Source organism: Anabrus simplex, chromosome 3, assembly GCF_040414725.1.
Source record: "Anabrus simplex isolate iqAnaSimp1 chromosome 3, ASM4041472v1, whole genome shotgun sequence".
Taxonomy (NCBI): Eukaryota; Metazoa; Arthropoda; class Insecta; order Orthoptera; family Tettigoniidae; genus Anabrus; species Anabrus simplex.
The window spans coordinates 467,466,634-467,483,720 of record NC_090267.1 but is presented as its reverse complement, the minus strand read 5'-3'; the positions used below and the strand labels follow the sequence as shown (position 1 = coordinate 467,483,720).

At 38.5% G+C, this 17,087-nt stretch overlaps 1 protein-coding gene across 1 annotated transcript in view; it reads right to left on the bottom strand.

The window, feature by feature from the left end:
- Positions 1 to 17,087, bottom strand: part of Rs1 (Dead-box helicase Rs1) — a 117,822-nt gene that overhangs the window by 91,225 nt on the left and 9,510 nt on the right. Inside the window, exons 4-5 of the mRNA XM_067144654.2 lie at positions 6,036 to 6,178; positions 2,023 to 2,244 (exon numbers count right to left, since the gene is read on the bottom strand). Of these exons, the coding sequence (XP_067000755.2) occupies positions 2,023 to 2,244; positions 6,036 to 6,178 (365 nt within the window). The remainder of the gene's footprint in view (positions 1 to 2,022; positions 2,245 to 6,035; positions 6,179 to 17,087) is intronic.

Genomic DNA, 17,087 nt, shown 5'->3' with positions numbered 1-17,087 from the left:
CTACTAAACCTGTATTGTACTAACTTATGCCATGCTAAACTGTAAACTACGCTATACTGTACTATACCAGATAAAGACTAATATGAAAAACACTAATTACTGAAGAAAATACAAAAGATCACAAACTGTACCAAGTACCATACATGCTGAGCGAGATAGGTTAACCACACGGTGAACGTAAATATTTGAGTTGGCAACTAGGTTTCGAGATCACACTCTGCCGATATAAGTCGATATGAATTGCAGCTTCGGATTGGTTGGATGCCTATGTTTCAGTGCATAACAACCAGACTAAGCTAAAATCGGCCGAAAATTCAATTTAGACGTAAAGCAGTGCGGAGTATATTAATAATATATTCTTGAAATCAGAAACAAACAGCAGTGGGCAATACAATGGATGAAAGTATAGATGACATTTAGGTAATGAAGCAGTGATTATCCTACATTCAAATTATTTTGATTCTCTACTAGTACTTTCATAATAAATCATTATGCATTATGGCCAAAATAGAGTCTGCTATAAAAGTAAATGTGATTTTTGAAGTCGCATGAAGCAGCGTCCTTTTTCATGCGTCAAGGTTAGCATCATCGACTTTGAAAATTAGTTAAATCCAGTGTCCACCCCATGAAACTGAACAGTAATTAAGTTGGTACCACTGACACACAAGTACAATGTAAAAATAAGTCACCTTTAAGCAGCCCCTTCTCTAATTCATATTTGGTTAAAATTCGATCAGTTCTACAAAATGCATTTACAGCTAACACATGAATCTAAAAAGGCTATGTTCAAGGGAGAAATTCAGATAAACTAATACATTTAATACATACAAAAAGTTACTAAAGTTATTAAAGGAAGAGAACTGTTTTCTGTAGTACATAACTTAAAGTAAGTAGCAGTGAAATTATTGAAGAAAAAGCAAAGTTTTAAGTCCATACATAGTATCTACAGTCAGCAGCACTGAATTAGATTGAAGGACAGTATAGTCTTTTGATACTGCAACATTCAGCTGGAAAGGCACCTATTGTTCCGAGATTATTGTGGAAACCTTTCACATATGCAATATTTTCATTTACAGGTGGCAGCAGATATACTATTTAGCTCATAACTTAGCAGTCTCTTAATTTTTTTAAAGTGAAGAATTCAGACTTTTTTAAAACATTCTCCAGGTAATCCTAGATATTTCTGTGGTTGTTGGAGCCACCCTAACTCATTTTGGGTTTTGGAGAGAGGTTTTAGGTAAAATGCCCTTCCTCTACAACATAACTTTTGAGGTAAAAATTCCAATCTGCAATCAGCTGAGATTTAAACCTTGACCATCTGCTTGGAAAACCAGAAGGTAAGACACTGAGCCATTCATGACCATCAAAATGTAGACTTTATAGTTGGACCCACGAGAGTTGGAGTCTGACATTTGAGTGGCGAAAGCAGTAACTACAAAGTACGCTGCGTTATCATAGTTACCTCCATCTGCGGCATATCACCCTTTCATACAGGCTGAGTATTTAATAAAACATGTAGGCCTGAAGCAATTCAGTTAACTTTGACCCGTTCCTAAGCTCGTGATAATAATTCCAGCATTTGAGACAGAACACGCCATTGCCCATAAATATTAGATTTCATAATCGTTAACAAAATCATCAGTTTCTGACAATAACCTCAACAAATGAATATGTTAAATACAGAATAGAACTTTACACATAGCCACTGATTAACTACCAAAAAAATAAACTAGCAACAAAAAATATTCAGAATACAAACACGTAAATACATAAAGCAGCAACAATTAACACAGCTAACACAGTATCACTCCGAATTATATCACAAAAGCGATTGAGAACAAGCCAACCCATGTGGCGATAACTTCCTTAAATGTGGCATCGCTGTTATCGTTGCCATAGCAACAGACCATTTTCGAACAGCGTTAGTCAACTTTTCCTCACCGGTGGCACTAAATGTCAGACTCCAACTCTCGTGGGCCTTAGTAGGCCTATAGATTAAAAATAAAAATTCAAAACTAATACCTGTACTCCAAGTTCCCTGGTAGGAACAAGCACAAGCACTCGAGTGATAGCAGTGCTATTTACTGGTCGATACAAGAGTCGCTCTAGAGTTGGCAGCATATAGGCTGCTGTCTTCCCAGTGCCAGTAGCAGCACACCCACAAACGTCCTTCCCCAATAATGCAACAGGAATAGTAGCAGCCTGAATTGGTGTTGGATGCACATAGTTGAGAGTACCTATTGCCTATAAATTTTAAAAAGAATTCAACGTAAACTGCAGTCTAGTTGAAATACTAAAATACATTGAAAATGACAAATCCGTAAGAACAATTCCTGGCACAAAAAGAGAGTGACTGAAAATCTTAAGTCCCCAAGTACACACACAACCAAACTGAAGAAGCATGTTATCACAGTGCTGGTGATTAGCTGCAGAGGCAAGCCCCACTTCTGTGGGTGCAGGCAAACTCCAGACAATGTTTATGACATGCTTCCATTCTCTGCAGTTGGTAACTAAAAAGACTATCACTGTTGTTCAGATGGTGACCCTTCAGATCTTCCAGGTGTTCCTGAGCCAGGTTTTCTTCGAGGCAGTTTGTTGGATCTTCCACTGGGTTGATCATTGTTGTCAGAGGAGTTAGTGTGGTAGTAGAGTGGTGTTAATTCAACAAACATGACCAAACCATTGGAATCGCTGTCTCTGAATACTGCCTGGCGGTCACATCTTTCACATAAGATTTTGTTGCAAACACAGTCGTGTACAGAAATACCCAGGATCTGACGTAGGCACCACATGTTGAATACCTTGGGCATGTTGAGGTCAGCCAAGAGAGATACACAGAAGACTATCAGGAGGATAAGTGTCCAAATGAGATGGATTTTATTCTCAATTACCTTCTTCTTCTTCTTCACGTTTTTCTTCCAGAGGCACCATTTAAGAGAGGCTGTCTGTCCAATTCTGCTATGGATATTCACCGAGGATTTCTTCAACCAGTGATCCAAGGTATTTAAATAGGAGTTCAAACTACATTTTACCACTAAAAGGGGGACCTTCTATACTTTAGACAGAATTTCAAATACCAAATTCACTATAAATGGGCCAAAATACTACTAATTAATTTTTTAACATACATTGTAGAGTTATCCAAGATTACACTGATATGCATTTCAAAGATTTTTTCTGCTACAAGGGAAAATATTACTGATTCTTGTTAACCAGAGTGCCCTGAATCCATATCTGTGTTCAGATTTTCTGTATCATAAAAAACATCATAATTGGCAAAGTTCATCATTAAAAAAATACATATAATTTAATAAGACAATATACCTGAAATGACTGCTTAGGTATAGAGGGATGCAGAATCCAAGTCTGTATTCGTATTTTCTCTATCGTACCCCGTCTTATGTAATTGTTAGATATAAGATCAAAAAACTTCAAAATTTGAACAAGAATTTCAACGTCAAATTAAGTACAGTAGAACCCTGCTTAACCGAAATGCTCTGGCAAAATTGTATTTTAATATTTTGTTTTACCCTCTCATTCCTATTAGTAATGATAAGGAATTCTCTTGCTATACGTGCTGAGAGCTACTAGGCAAACCCTGCTTTTATATTATGACTTATGCCAGAATGCACGTGTAACATAAAACAAAACATTTTCTTACCCTCTAGTTCGTTCCATGATACATTTTTTCTTGAATACGCAGGAATTATTATTACCATTTTATTATTATTATTACTACTGTATTATTCGTCATGAATATTATACAGACGGCTCTGACTTTGACAACAGCAGTTCTGAGAATCGAGTTGCAGCAGATGATGGATTTAATGCATTGGAGGTAAAACTGATTTTGAATTTTTATTAAAATACAGTACCACGTGCTTTAATTACACTACTGTAATAAAATTACTGTGTACAGTATTCAATTTAGAAGAAACGAAAAATGTTTCACTATTTCAGATTGCTTTGCGCTTTGTTGAACAAAGCAATGAATCTACACCAGCTGATGCATTATTCATTTAAACGGTGGCGCGATGTAGCTGCACAACAGCGCTGCACCAAGAAAATTCAGAAGAAAGTCACTGATTTTATACAATGAGTGACATGTAAACATTTTAATATTAATATACAGTGTGCACCTTTGCTTAACAGAGTTTAGGCTATGCTTTTTTTATTTTGACATTTAACTTTAGAAAATATTTGCCATGTGTCATCCGAAAAAACGTGTCAACCAAAATGGTTCCGCCCCCTTTATTTCGGATAAATGGGATTCTACTGTATATTATTTTTTAAACATGTTTTAACACCGCGATATATAATTTGAATGTATAAAATTAACTATAAAACATTGAATTATATTCAAAAAAAGTACTTGCAGCCATTGAGATGTTCAATTTGTTGGTCAAAATGTTGCGCAATTTTGATGCCCTGCTATGACTTTTAGATGTATTCCTCTTTTAAACACGAGCAATAATCCGCTAACATTGCTTCATTCCACCTGCCCTGGTATCTTATTTCCATCGTTTTAATATCTTAATGAAATCTTTCAAGGAATGGCATTCATACAAATGTAGAAATGAACTGAAATTTTTTCAAGTGTCCTTGCAATATAGCCAGAAAAAATAATTATAGGATACTTTTATTTCAGTTTTTTTATAAGATTTTAGTGATTCTATTACATCTAAATTATCAGCTTTAATGCAATAATAATAATATAATTGAAGATAAAAAATAATTTCAGTATTTAGACATCTTCATGAATTTCAAAAAAGCTGTTAAAAAAATGGGCGAGATGAAACAAAACTACATATGGGCTTTGTAACTACCCATAGGGGAGAACTGAAAAATATAAACAGTTTCTCTGTAGCAAAATGGTTGCATATCAGTGTTATTGGCAAAGTTCTCTTTCTTCCAGTGGCCCTTCCACACTTCAAAGCACTGAACTTGGAAGAACTCTACAAACTTGCCCAAGCACAACACCTTAGTGGAGAGCAAATCGCTAGTGGATCCCAACTGCTCAGCACAATGTGGACCAGACTCAACAATCAGGTGCAGGAATTCAATCTGTAAATGGAACATTGTACCATCCAGAATGAGATTGTAGAGCCCCTCGTCAGACCATGCCCACATTGCAAGTGAGTGTCAGCTTAGAGGTTATCCAGACTTCATATTACCAACAGCAGCACTACACTGAATTGAAAAGCTAGATGTTTAGCTATGATACAATTACTAATTCCTGACAAGAATTCATAGTTTTTTATTATTGTGTATATATTGATGATGATGGTGCTTGTTGTTTTAAAGATTATTCTAACAAACAAAAAACAAAGAAAAAAGAAATATTGTAAAACTACAGAATTCAAATTGCAATTCTACTCAAGAAACCTTGAAACAGATACTATGAAAAAAATTGTTTGTAGCTTTGTTAGAGCTATGCACACAGTATGTGTTGCATATAGATCCGATTTCTACAAATGGACGGAGCCAGCAGCAAGCAAGATGAATTATTGAGTCTCACGATAAGCTCCTAGAAGAAGCTGGAAGTGAACCAGGTGCCAAGAATGATCTGCAAGAGGGAACTAATAGCATAGAAAGGCAAGGTGGCATTTCTACAAATATCTGTAATATGCCACCTTGCATTTCTATGCTGTTATACCATCTTGCATTTCTATGCTAAGTGGAGAGAGGTGGGGACTTGAATAAGATAAGTTCCAATTTTCAAATATTTAAACAGAATTTAAACATAAACGTTTATACATTTCTAAATGTTTTTGAGTGGGATTTGATAGTATCTGATAATGACTGATTTTTCAAGAATGAAACAAGTCATTCTGTTCTCATATGTTTTCTTTTCCAAGTAGTTTATAAAGTGATTTATTCATAAGATAGTTTTGGAAGACTGAAGAAGCTAACAATTTTTTTTTTTTTTTTAAATTTCTAATATGCCCAAAAGTAAAACTAAAAAGTAATAATTATCAACTTGCATTCAGAGTATATAGAAGAACATTGCAAAAGTATGAAAGACTGTTGCTTACCTTCATTAACGGTCGAGATAAATTCATCTGATAAAAAGAAGCACTGTCATCGTACGGTGGAGCATCTTCAAAGAATGCAGGTTCTTCCACTTCATTCAATTTTCTTTTTCTCTTAAGTTTGTGTTCCTTGACTTTGATGTTGTCTTTATAATGAAAGAAAATGAATATACAGATGAAGTACAATAATCAAGTTATATACAAAAAGACAAAAACATCAAAAAAAGAATGGGATAAACACAACAGATCAGTGTGGGAAGAGAGAGAAATAGGAAGGAAACATAAAAGGACAATCTCTGTATCTTCATACACTGCTGTCTTCAAATAAACTGGCACTCTCTTACTAATCCCAGTTCTTCTACATCCATTTCTTCTTATATGTCTTTTCACGAGAGTTTAATCCTGAAGTAAACCTGGTATGTCCACACCTCCGCCAAAAAAAGAGTTGTGATTCGCTGAGCATGTAATACCGATCTCCACCCCGTCAACGTCTCGTGTTCGGACATACAGGGCTGCGCATCGCATATGATAACAGTGTGAAGATTTAAACTTCTGAATAAACGACTAAACCTGGATTCTGGTCACTTAGTTTATTGAACATATTCACAATGCAATGCCTATGGTCAATTCTGAGCAGTTTCCCTCTTTTGTGCTTCACTACATGCGATGGTCCTACCTCTTGCTCCATTTCTCTCACTATGAATACTGACAATGACAGTTGCTGCAAGATGCAACACCTTATCTGCACACTGTACAGCTTGGGACTTTCCCTTACTATGAGAAGACTTCCTGTGTTACACCACGCCTTGTGCCTTCATTTCTCGTTATTTAATCACTATTTTATATTTTTTTAAACATATATATACCGGTATATATGACAACCATTTGATTATGTACTCTTCCAAACTCTCTAAATGTTAATAAACTAAAATAAATTAAAATTAATTCCATGTACTACTTTCCTTCGAACTTGCATACAGTCGAGTGAGTGTGACGGTTGCTTCTGCAATCAACTACGTGTATGTCCACGTGCAAAGGCAATTTGTTTACATCAAGATTAAACTCTCGTCAAAAGACATATAGCCCCCACAAAGTTCATTTCTGCTGCCCAAATTCTTCAGGAGGGCAGGCTTCAGCAATCACTGAGAGGCCATCCTGATAGATCTTGTCTAGTCTTGGTGTGCAAGTGTAGAATAAGAAGAAAGCTGATTAAATACAGCAAAAGGGAAGTGATAAAGACAAATACAGGAGATAGAAGACTAGGAATCCCAGGATAAACACACAAAGAGAAAAGGAATCCAACAAGTCAATATATTAACATTGATGCTTTCATGGCCCATACTTGTAGACACGATAGGGGCTTATTCTGTGTCAAGAAAACATGGTGAAACTCTTTACATTTCACAGAGAACTTTGCTCCGCATCTTCAGAAGAAAATCTGGAATGTTCCCAAGGAAGTCTTCTACAATAATGAGGGTTTGAATTTAAGATTGTTTTACCATTGGATCTGTAGGGAGCTTAATGTTGTCATCAGCTCCCACTCGGAGCACTGTCAGCATACAGCAAACCACCTGGTGACAGAGCAAACCACAACAGATCCAACAGTAAAACAATCTTATATTCAAACCCTCTTTATTGTAGAAGACTTCCTCGCGAACAGTCAAGATTTTCTTCTGAAGGCACAGAGCAAAGTTCTCTGTGAAACGTAAAGAGTTTCACCTTGTTTTCTTGACACGACGTAAGACCATATCATGTCTACAAGTCAATGTAAGCAATGGACAGGAATAAACAAGTCTAAACCAAGTCCTGCATTCATCTCCCTATACATGACTTGCTTTAAATTGGTTTGTTCTTTTCAGTACTTGAACTACACAATAGAGCTACAGCTAGTCAAAAAAGAAAATGAATGCAGGGCGTTGTATGTTTCTCGTGTTTCATATTTTATTAGACTTTTTTTTACGTCGCACTGACACAGATAGGTCTGATGGTGACGATGGGACAGGAAAGGACTAGGAGTGAGAAGGAAATAGCCTTGGCCTTAACAGCATTTGCCTGGTGTGAAAATGGGAAACCACAGAAAACCACCTTCAGGGCTGCCGAAGGTCCGGTTCGGACCCACTACCTCCAGAGTGCAAGCTCACCGCTGCGCGCCCCTAACAGCATGGCCAACTTTCTCGGTAGACTTAATTTTAATTACTTTCTAAATATAATTCAATCCTGTGGACAACAAACATTATATCTATAGGTTCAGATGTTTCAGAGAATATTGTACCTGCAAGGAACTTATACAATACCACATGTTCATTCTTTTCTTGAACAATTGCACAAAATAACAGTAATAGATGGGCATGGGGCTGACACCCATCACCACAGGACAACAATGTTCTGTGTTACTTGTGTCGTTATATAAGTCCCGTGCACCCTCATGCAAAGCACCTGAAATTATATACACTCACAAAAACTCTACTTGAAGGAGGCCTATCATCAAAAACATTTCAAAAGTTCAGAGGGTATCTGTATATTCTTGAGCCAGTAGCCAGGTGATCATGGACAACTTTGACTATATAAATACATTTTCTCTATAAATAGGGTCTTTCAGTATTTAATATCCAACACTTAGCAACTGAAATCACAGACAGATTCAATCAGCTGGTGGTGTTCTTAAATATGACAGCATCTCTAACATAATGCTTTTTATTTTATCATTTCCAATTAACAATGCCCACTGTGAGGCTATTGTTTTTTGCAAGAACAAAAACTCAGATCAAAGCTTCCAGAAAAAGAATTCTGAAGGAAAACCTTAAAACCTGTTCACCAAGGCCAGTGCTTTGGGCATAAATCTAGTTTTAAAAAATGTATGAAGAGGCGAAAGGCAGTTACAATGAAAAGTCGTGTGTTTCAAAGCTCAGATACATGCAGTATTTATAAATAAATAAATAAATAAGAGAAATTACGTAATTGAGTAGTATAATGTATTAAATATTCTTCAAAGTTACGTCATCAGTAATGTTGTAACATGTCGGGATGTGCCGCAAAAACATCTCCTGATTTTTTACTTTTGACGTCTGCATTAGCCATAGCTTTATTAGTACACTACTGTTCGTGTGCAGTTTCACCAGCTGTTTAGCTGGGTTGATAACACACTCGCAAATTCCCATTAAGCTCGAGAGTCCTGGCTGTATTTTTTGAAAATCCAAGGTGTTTTCTCGTTCTTTAAGTAACTGGAGAGAACTGATGTTCATTGGCAACAGGAATACTAAATCCGCTCTCAAAATCGGGAGATAAGTCTCTGCGACCAGGAGAGAGGGAAGAAGGACCAAAAATAGGGAGTCTCCTGATTAAATCGGGGGAGTTGGCACATCTCCTAATGATAGGTTTAGGCTCCTTCCACAAGGAGCATTTATTTAGAATTTACATGTGCTTACAAAAGCAGCCACTGCTTATTTAAAAATGAAAAATATCCCTGACGATCGAACTCCAAGTCATACTGTGATTCATAAATTATAGTGCTATTAAAACAATGTGCGTGTTCTGACAGTTCGCAGCACGTGGCGCCGAACAAAGGAGTGGGAGCGCTGTGTTGCCACATGATCCGGCATGAGTTACTACATCACAGTCAACAGCTCTCGTTCTGCGCTAGGCTCTGCGGAAAATAATATCCATTAACGGCGATCATGAAAGAGTTAGAAAAACGTTAAATATCGTTGCTATTATTCCAAGATGGCTCAGCAGTAATTCTATCAGCTCAAATATCGTAAGACAAACTCCTCATTCGCCTTCCTCATAGGCTTTAATGAGTCGGGTTTTGCCCGGTGTTGATAACCTGTCATGTGATGGTCCAATTACATCCACTCCCTCTCTTTCCCCTTCACCTTCTTCCCAAGGCTCCTTTTCTTTCTTTTCTTTTTCTTTACCTATTCTAATTACTGTAGCTTGAGAAATTTTAAAGCTGCTGCTGTTCTTTCTACAACTTTGTTAACGTCTATCAGTGGGCCTCCATTTTTCCCTTCAGCCTCAAAATATTCCCGTAAGGCACATACCATATCGCGAACTTGACCACGTATAGCGAAGCCATGCCTCTCCATTACGCTTGCCTTTTTTCTAGGTGAATGAATTCTAGGTCGCCCTCGGTGTTTAGCGGCGCTCTGAACGGGTTGCAACATTTTGAATTCAGTAAATGAGACGGTGTTAAAATTACACTATACTACACAATACTATAATTTACACTACACTAGAATGCCAGCCTCGATAACGATACACTTATTAACATGAACACAATAGCACTATAATATTTAGTTGATTTAAAAAACACACTATACAGACAATGATATCTCTCAAAGTAGACATTGTTAGCCCAGCCACATGCGTTACGGTATACTATATTGGCAACGTGGAACTCGGACCGACCGCCTCACGAAGCTTTCAGACAGCGGGGGTAGGAAAAGGGAGAGTGCATGCCGAGCTGGGATTGGCTGAAACAGGAGGCGTGTACCGGTTGCCATAGTAACTGCCACCTCCTACTACCACGCTGAGAGCTGTCAGAACACGCACATTGTTTTAATAGCACTATAGCTAACAAATTTTGGTAAATGAGGACAGCTTGAGATAAGAAGGGAAGACAGTGATGCACAGTGCTCACAGAAAAAGTTCTCAATGACATCAGATATCACCTAGAAAATCTCTTGGGTATCTTTCTCAGCATTCAGTAATTTCTTATGGCTCTGTAACACTGAGTGTTAGGCGGCGATAAAAAATCTGACACCTTCAGGGAGCCAAAAGCTTCGGGTGGATGAGCACCTTGAGGAAGGGGGGTTTATGCCCCAACAGTGGGTGCGCCTGATGAAATAATCAACCGCTTCTATCAATATCTTGATGCTACTGTTTCAGCTTTTCCAAGCAGAGAACTAACTATTGTTATGGGAGACTTCAATGCCAAAATTGGTTTAACACAACATAATTAACATGTCAGAGCATCGGTAGGAAGATATGGAATTGGAGAAAGAAATGAACGGGGAAACAGGCTTCAAGCATCACATCCGGCACATGTACACATGGACTTTGTCTGATGGTCAATATAAAAATCAGATTGACTACATCCTGATCAGTTCAAGATGGAGGTCTTCTGTAATGGACACCAAAACCTGTCCAGGTGCAGTATGTGGCAGTGATCACCAGCTTCTTAGAATAGAAATAAGAATAAAATTTCAAACACCAGTTAAAAGATCACCCAGGATAACACAAGTAGTTAATATGACGTCATTCAAGGAATCATTGGCGCGAAGAGCCTCCATATTACAGGATCTAGTAAAAACTGCAGAAGGGCTGTGGAATGTGACTAAAAACTGGATAGAGTCCTCTTTGAATGAATCTAGAGTACCAAATACTAGAAGGCAACAGTGGATCTCTGACTTGACCCTTCAGCTTGTAGAAGAAAGAAGGTGCCTTAAAAAATCTGGCATTAACACTAAAGAAAAAAGAGAGCAAATGTTTGATCTTGATTGAAGGATTCAGTCTTCTTGTAGAAGAGATAAGAATAATTTCCTTAGTAACATTTGTTCTGAGATTGAAGACCATGCAAATCAAAAACACAGCAAGGATCTTTTTGACAAAATTAGAATAATCACTAGAGATTTCAAGCCATATTCCTGAATTGTACAGAACCCACAGGGTGATGATGTTGTGGACATAGAGAATGTTCTAGAAACATGCAGATTGTACTTCCAGGATCTGTACAGTGAACAATGCAATGCACAAGACCAAGTGAAGATAGACAAACAGATCCTGAACCTAACATCCTCCGAGATGAAGTAGAAATGGCTTTGAAAATGCTGAGAACTGAGAAAAAGTGTGTGGACCTGATGGAATAAGTGCAGAAGTCTTGAAAGCTACAGGCAATGCTGGAATTGAAATGCTGTTGAAAATCTGCCAAGCAATATGGAATTCTAGAAGTTGGCCCGAGGAATGGGTACAGTCAATCTTTGTCCCAATCCACAAGAAAGGATCGAGGAAAAAATGTGGAAATTATAGTTTAATTGCTTTGATTTCACATGCCAGTAAAGTTATGCTTCATATCCTGCATAAGAGACTCTGGGCATTCCTAGAGTATCAAGTTCCTGAAGTCCAGACTGGATTCATGAAAGGAAAAGGCACTCAACAACAGATCTTACGCCTAAGACAAATCATAGAAAAGGCTAGAGAATTCAATGTTCCAGTATACATGTGCTTTATTGACTACCAAAAGGCCTTCGATACCGTCAAATGGAACCATCTTTGGAAAATTTTGGATGACATGGGTTTGCCACTCCATTTGATTGATCTTCTCAAGTCCTGGTATAAGGAAAATACAGCCACTGTGAAGATTCAAAACAAACAGTCACAGCAGTTATGTACGAGGGCTGGAGTCCGCCAGGGATGTATCCTGACACTGTTACTTTTCAATCTCTATGGTGAATATGCAATGAGAACTGCATTAGATGACTGGGACAAAGGATTTTCTATTCGGGGATGCTAGATCAACAACTTGAGATTTGCTGATGACACCACCTTGATAGCATCATGTGAAGAGTTGACAGAGCTGATCAAGAGAGTGGAGGAAGCAAGCCAAGAAATTGGATTACGCCTAAATCGACAGAAAACCAAGGTCATGATCGTTGATCGTAAGAACAACAACAGTCCACATATCCAATAGATTGGAGGTTGTGAAGTTGTACATCAGTATGTATATCTAGGCTCCTTACTATCCAATTCTGGCGGTTCTGAAGATGAAATAAAACGAAGAATTGAAATAGCAAAGGTAGCAATGATCTGCCTGTGGAAGATCTGGAAAGATAATAACATCACCATCAATACAAAAAAGAAGCTTGTTGAATCTCTAGTCTTCTCAGTCTTCTTGTATGGTGCAGAGACGTGGACCGTTCTCAAACGTGATCGTGAACGGATAGAAAGCTTTGAAATGTGGTGCTGGAGGGAAATGTTGAGGATTCCTTGGACAGCTCATCGCATGAACACATCAATCCTGAACCAACTTCATCATGTGTCTATCGTGTAAGGTCTCCCAGCGGATCGTACACTACTTTGGACATATAATGTGCCGAGATGGTAGTCTTCAAAAGTTGATTGTTGAGGGGAAAGTCCAGGGAACCAGACAACAAGGATGAGTACCAACACGATGGACTGACATGGTGAACGGCCCCCTACAGAGTTCTCTCAGAGCAACCACATTGAAAGCTTTAGATAGGGAAGAATGGTGGAGTATGGTTCATCGGCTAGATGGCTGAATATTATGATAGTCACGGTGCCTCAGGCATGAGGCAAAATGAAGAAGAAGAAGAAGAAGAAGAATGGCTCTGTAAGAACAGCCTCGAAGTTACAAATAAGTTAAAACATTTTAAGTTTGACAGAATGCAAGAACTTAATTTACTTAGGTCTGTTTTTTGCTAAAAGTTTAACATTGCACTAAAACCATCAAAGGCTTGCAACGAGAGAAAAGGGCTAGGATTGGGAAGGTAGCGATCATGGTCTTAATTAAGGCAAACCACTACTTAAGCTAAAACCTTATATGTTTACTAGACTGTAAGAACTTAGTGTACAAGACAAACCCATACACCTTAGAGCAGAGATGGCAAATTTTATCAACTAGTGTGTCAGATAAAGTCTTGTTTATTATCTTTTAATGTCTAGTGTGCCATCAGTTATTTTCCTCTAAAATCATGAAACCCCTCACTTGACCTCATTTAGTTATTAGATTACATCACATATAAATCCATTCGATTGAATGTTTCATGATTTTATTTTGCAAACATCTCTGAAAATTACATTTTTTAAAACAGGTAAATTTTAAGAATTCCTGGTGCAGTGGCAAAGAGGGTGATGCAACAAAGATTTTCTTAGCTTCCCTTAGTAGAGCTTGCTTCTGTCTTAAGTGAGGTGGAGGGATGTGACTCAGCACAGGTAACCAGTGACATGAGATGATTTGATGGTACCAGTAATGCAACGCATTGTATCATTCAATTTTGTGTCTACCTTCTTCACATGTACACTTTCCGACCAGACAGGAGTACAGTACTCAGCAGCCGAGTAGACAAGGCTAATGCCAGTTAAACGTAGACAATCAGCAGAGGCTCCCCAGGAGGTACCACAGAGCTTATGCAGTATGTTGTTTCTTGCGGCAACTTTATGAGAAAGCTTAGTGATGTGCTCTTTGTAGCTCAGGGTTCTATCTAAAGTGACTCCAAGATATTTTGGGAAAGGGTTGTACCTCAGCTTTCGTCCGTTGAGCAGAACTCTTGGTTTGTAGTTTGCAGCACGATTCGCTCGATGGAAACAAGAGACTTCACTTTTTGTTGTGCTGGCGATCAATCTCCAGGTCTTAAAGAAAGTTGACATCTTCTTAAGGTCCTCCGTCAGAATTTGTTCTCCGTCTTCAAAGTTATTACTCTGTGCTACCAATGCGATGTCATCAGCATATATGAACTTGGTTGATGTTGTGTTTGGTAGGTCATGAATGTACAAATTGAATAGCAATGGTGCTAAGACAGATCCCTGTGGGAGACCATTATTTAGTTTTCATTTGTGGCTTTTAGTGTTGCCTAGAAACACCTCGAATTGTCTTTCACTAAGCATGCTAGATATTAGATATATGATTTCTCGACTTGGTACAACTTGCAATAGTTTGTAGATCAGTCCCTGTCGCCAAACAGTGTCATATGCACCTGTCAAGTCGATGAAAACAGCTGTTAATTTTAGTTGTCCTTGAAAACTAGCTTTGATATGTGTAGTTAGGGCAAGAACTTGATCGGTGCAGCTGCGTCCATGTCTGAATCCAGCCTGTTCAGGAGGAGTAACAGCTTCAATGAACAAAGCTATTCAGCTTCAACCATAAGAAGGAATATGCTATTTTTGCTAGGGGCTTTACGTCGCACCGACACAGATAGGTCTTATGGCGACAATGGGATAGGAAAGGCCTAGGAGTTGGAAGGAAGCGGCCATGGCCTTAATTAAGGTACAGCCCCAGCATTTGCCTGGTGTGAAAATGGGAAACCACGGAAAACCATCTTCAGGGCTGCCGATAGTGGGATTCGAACCTACTATCTCCAGGATGCAAGCTCACAGCCGCGCGCCTCTACGCGCACGGCCACCTCGCCCGGTAAAGAAGGAATATGAACGGGTAAACAAATCCTGGTTTCCAGTCCTGAAAGCCTTAAATTCTGAAGGACACGATGGCCAAGGCAGAACAGAAGAAGCAACGTGTGATCTGTTGCCAGTCTCCGCCAAGGCAGGTCGATGGACATCAGGCTCCTTAATGCTTTAACCATTGGCCGAAGAACAGCCAATTAACAACCGCCCCTCCCGTATGATGGACCAATAAGTGAGCAGCACACCGTAGCCTGCACTATATAATGAGGTGGAATTACACCACTTCATTGCACTGAGAGCTTCGCTGCTATGGAAGTGAATCGGAACCCTTGATAATGTCAAACGCAGTCTTCGGGGAAACATCGAGACAATCACATACTCTTGGGCCACGGCCTAGAAGCCTGGAAAATACCAACACAAAAGGTATAATTTTTCTTTATCCAAATAACATTTGAATAAGATATGGCCATAGAATTAATTGAGACATACTTCTTTATTATAGTGTAATGTTAAAATATACTATGTTACCAGAATTTTTACCTAGCCTGCCTGGTGGCCATGATCGTTAAGGCGTTGAAGTTTAAAACGTTCTGACACCGTAGTTACCCGTTTCGAATCCAGCTGGTTGAAAAAATTTAACCATATATATCATGTCGTTGATTTCATCTCATTAACTTCTCTGATCAGGTTTATGTCAGGAAGGGCATCTGTCATAAAAACCCACCAAGACAGATTCATCTCACCACATACCTGACCCCAAAGAGAAATGGGACAAGAGTTGGATAAACAAACAAACAAACAAACAAACAAACCAAACTAGAGTTTTGACCTATTTATTACACGTTAAAAATTTTAAAATATGTTAGTGTGTTGTCTGACGTGCCATAGAAGTCGTGTTCCCATATCACCTTGAGGCACACTTGTCATAGGTTCGCCACCCATGCCTTAGAGGAACTGAAGACAATCTCCGTCAAGAATAAATTCAACTTTCACAAGGTAATTTAAGAAGAATGATGGATAATTTCATTAATGGATGCCAGAAAAGTTTGCAAAATGAAGGAAAACAGTTCCCACATCTCCTTCCATTCTTGGTAAGTTCATATATTTGTTTAAGCAATTCCACTTTTTTTTTTTTTTTTGCTGCTTGTTTAACATCGCACTAACACATCGAAGGTTTTCAATGGAAGAACTGGAGAGGGCTAGGACTGGAAAGGTAGCAACCGTGGCCTTAATTAAGTTACAGCACCGGCATTTGCCTGGTGTGAAAATGGGAAACCACAGAAAATCATATTCAGGGCTGCTGACAGTGGGATTCAAACCCACCATCTCTCGAATACAAGCTCACAGCTGTGCGACTCTAACCATAAAGCCAACTCGCTCGGTAATTCCTTTTTTGTAATATTAACAGCCTGGGGGTCTATACTGAAATTCAATTCAAGAGCTGAGGAAAAGTATCCTTCCGCATGTGAGCACGTCCCCTGTTCCCCCTTCCGATCCTTGTTCTCCATCTCCGCCACAACCAGCTTATTATTAATGCCGTGCGTCTATCTGACAATTACTTCATTCTGAAATACTGAAGCATCAAACGAAATCACATCCTTTCACATAGCTGTACTTTGATTACGTAACATACCTTTATTGACCATTCCTTTATTGACTATGTAAAATCTACAGATTACTGACGAATACCAAGACAAGAGAAGCAAGGTTTATTTTTATTTCATAATGCAATTTATGTGAGGCACATGGGGACTTACAACATAAGTATATGATTGTGCTCTCGTGCAACATGTGTTAGTGGCAGTTTCTCACAGTTCAAAAAGCTGAAAAAACCACCTGTGAGTGGGATTGGAAAATACAATGTTTCCAGGAATGTTGTCAATATTGTAGTCTCGTCATTCAGAAGGTAAAACGAACTCA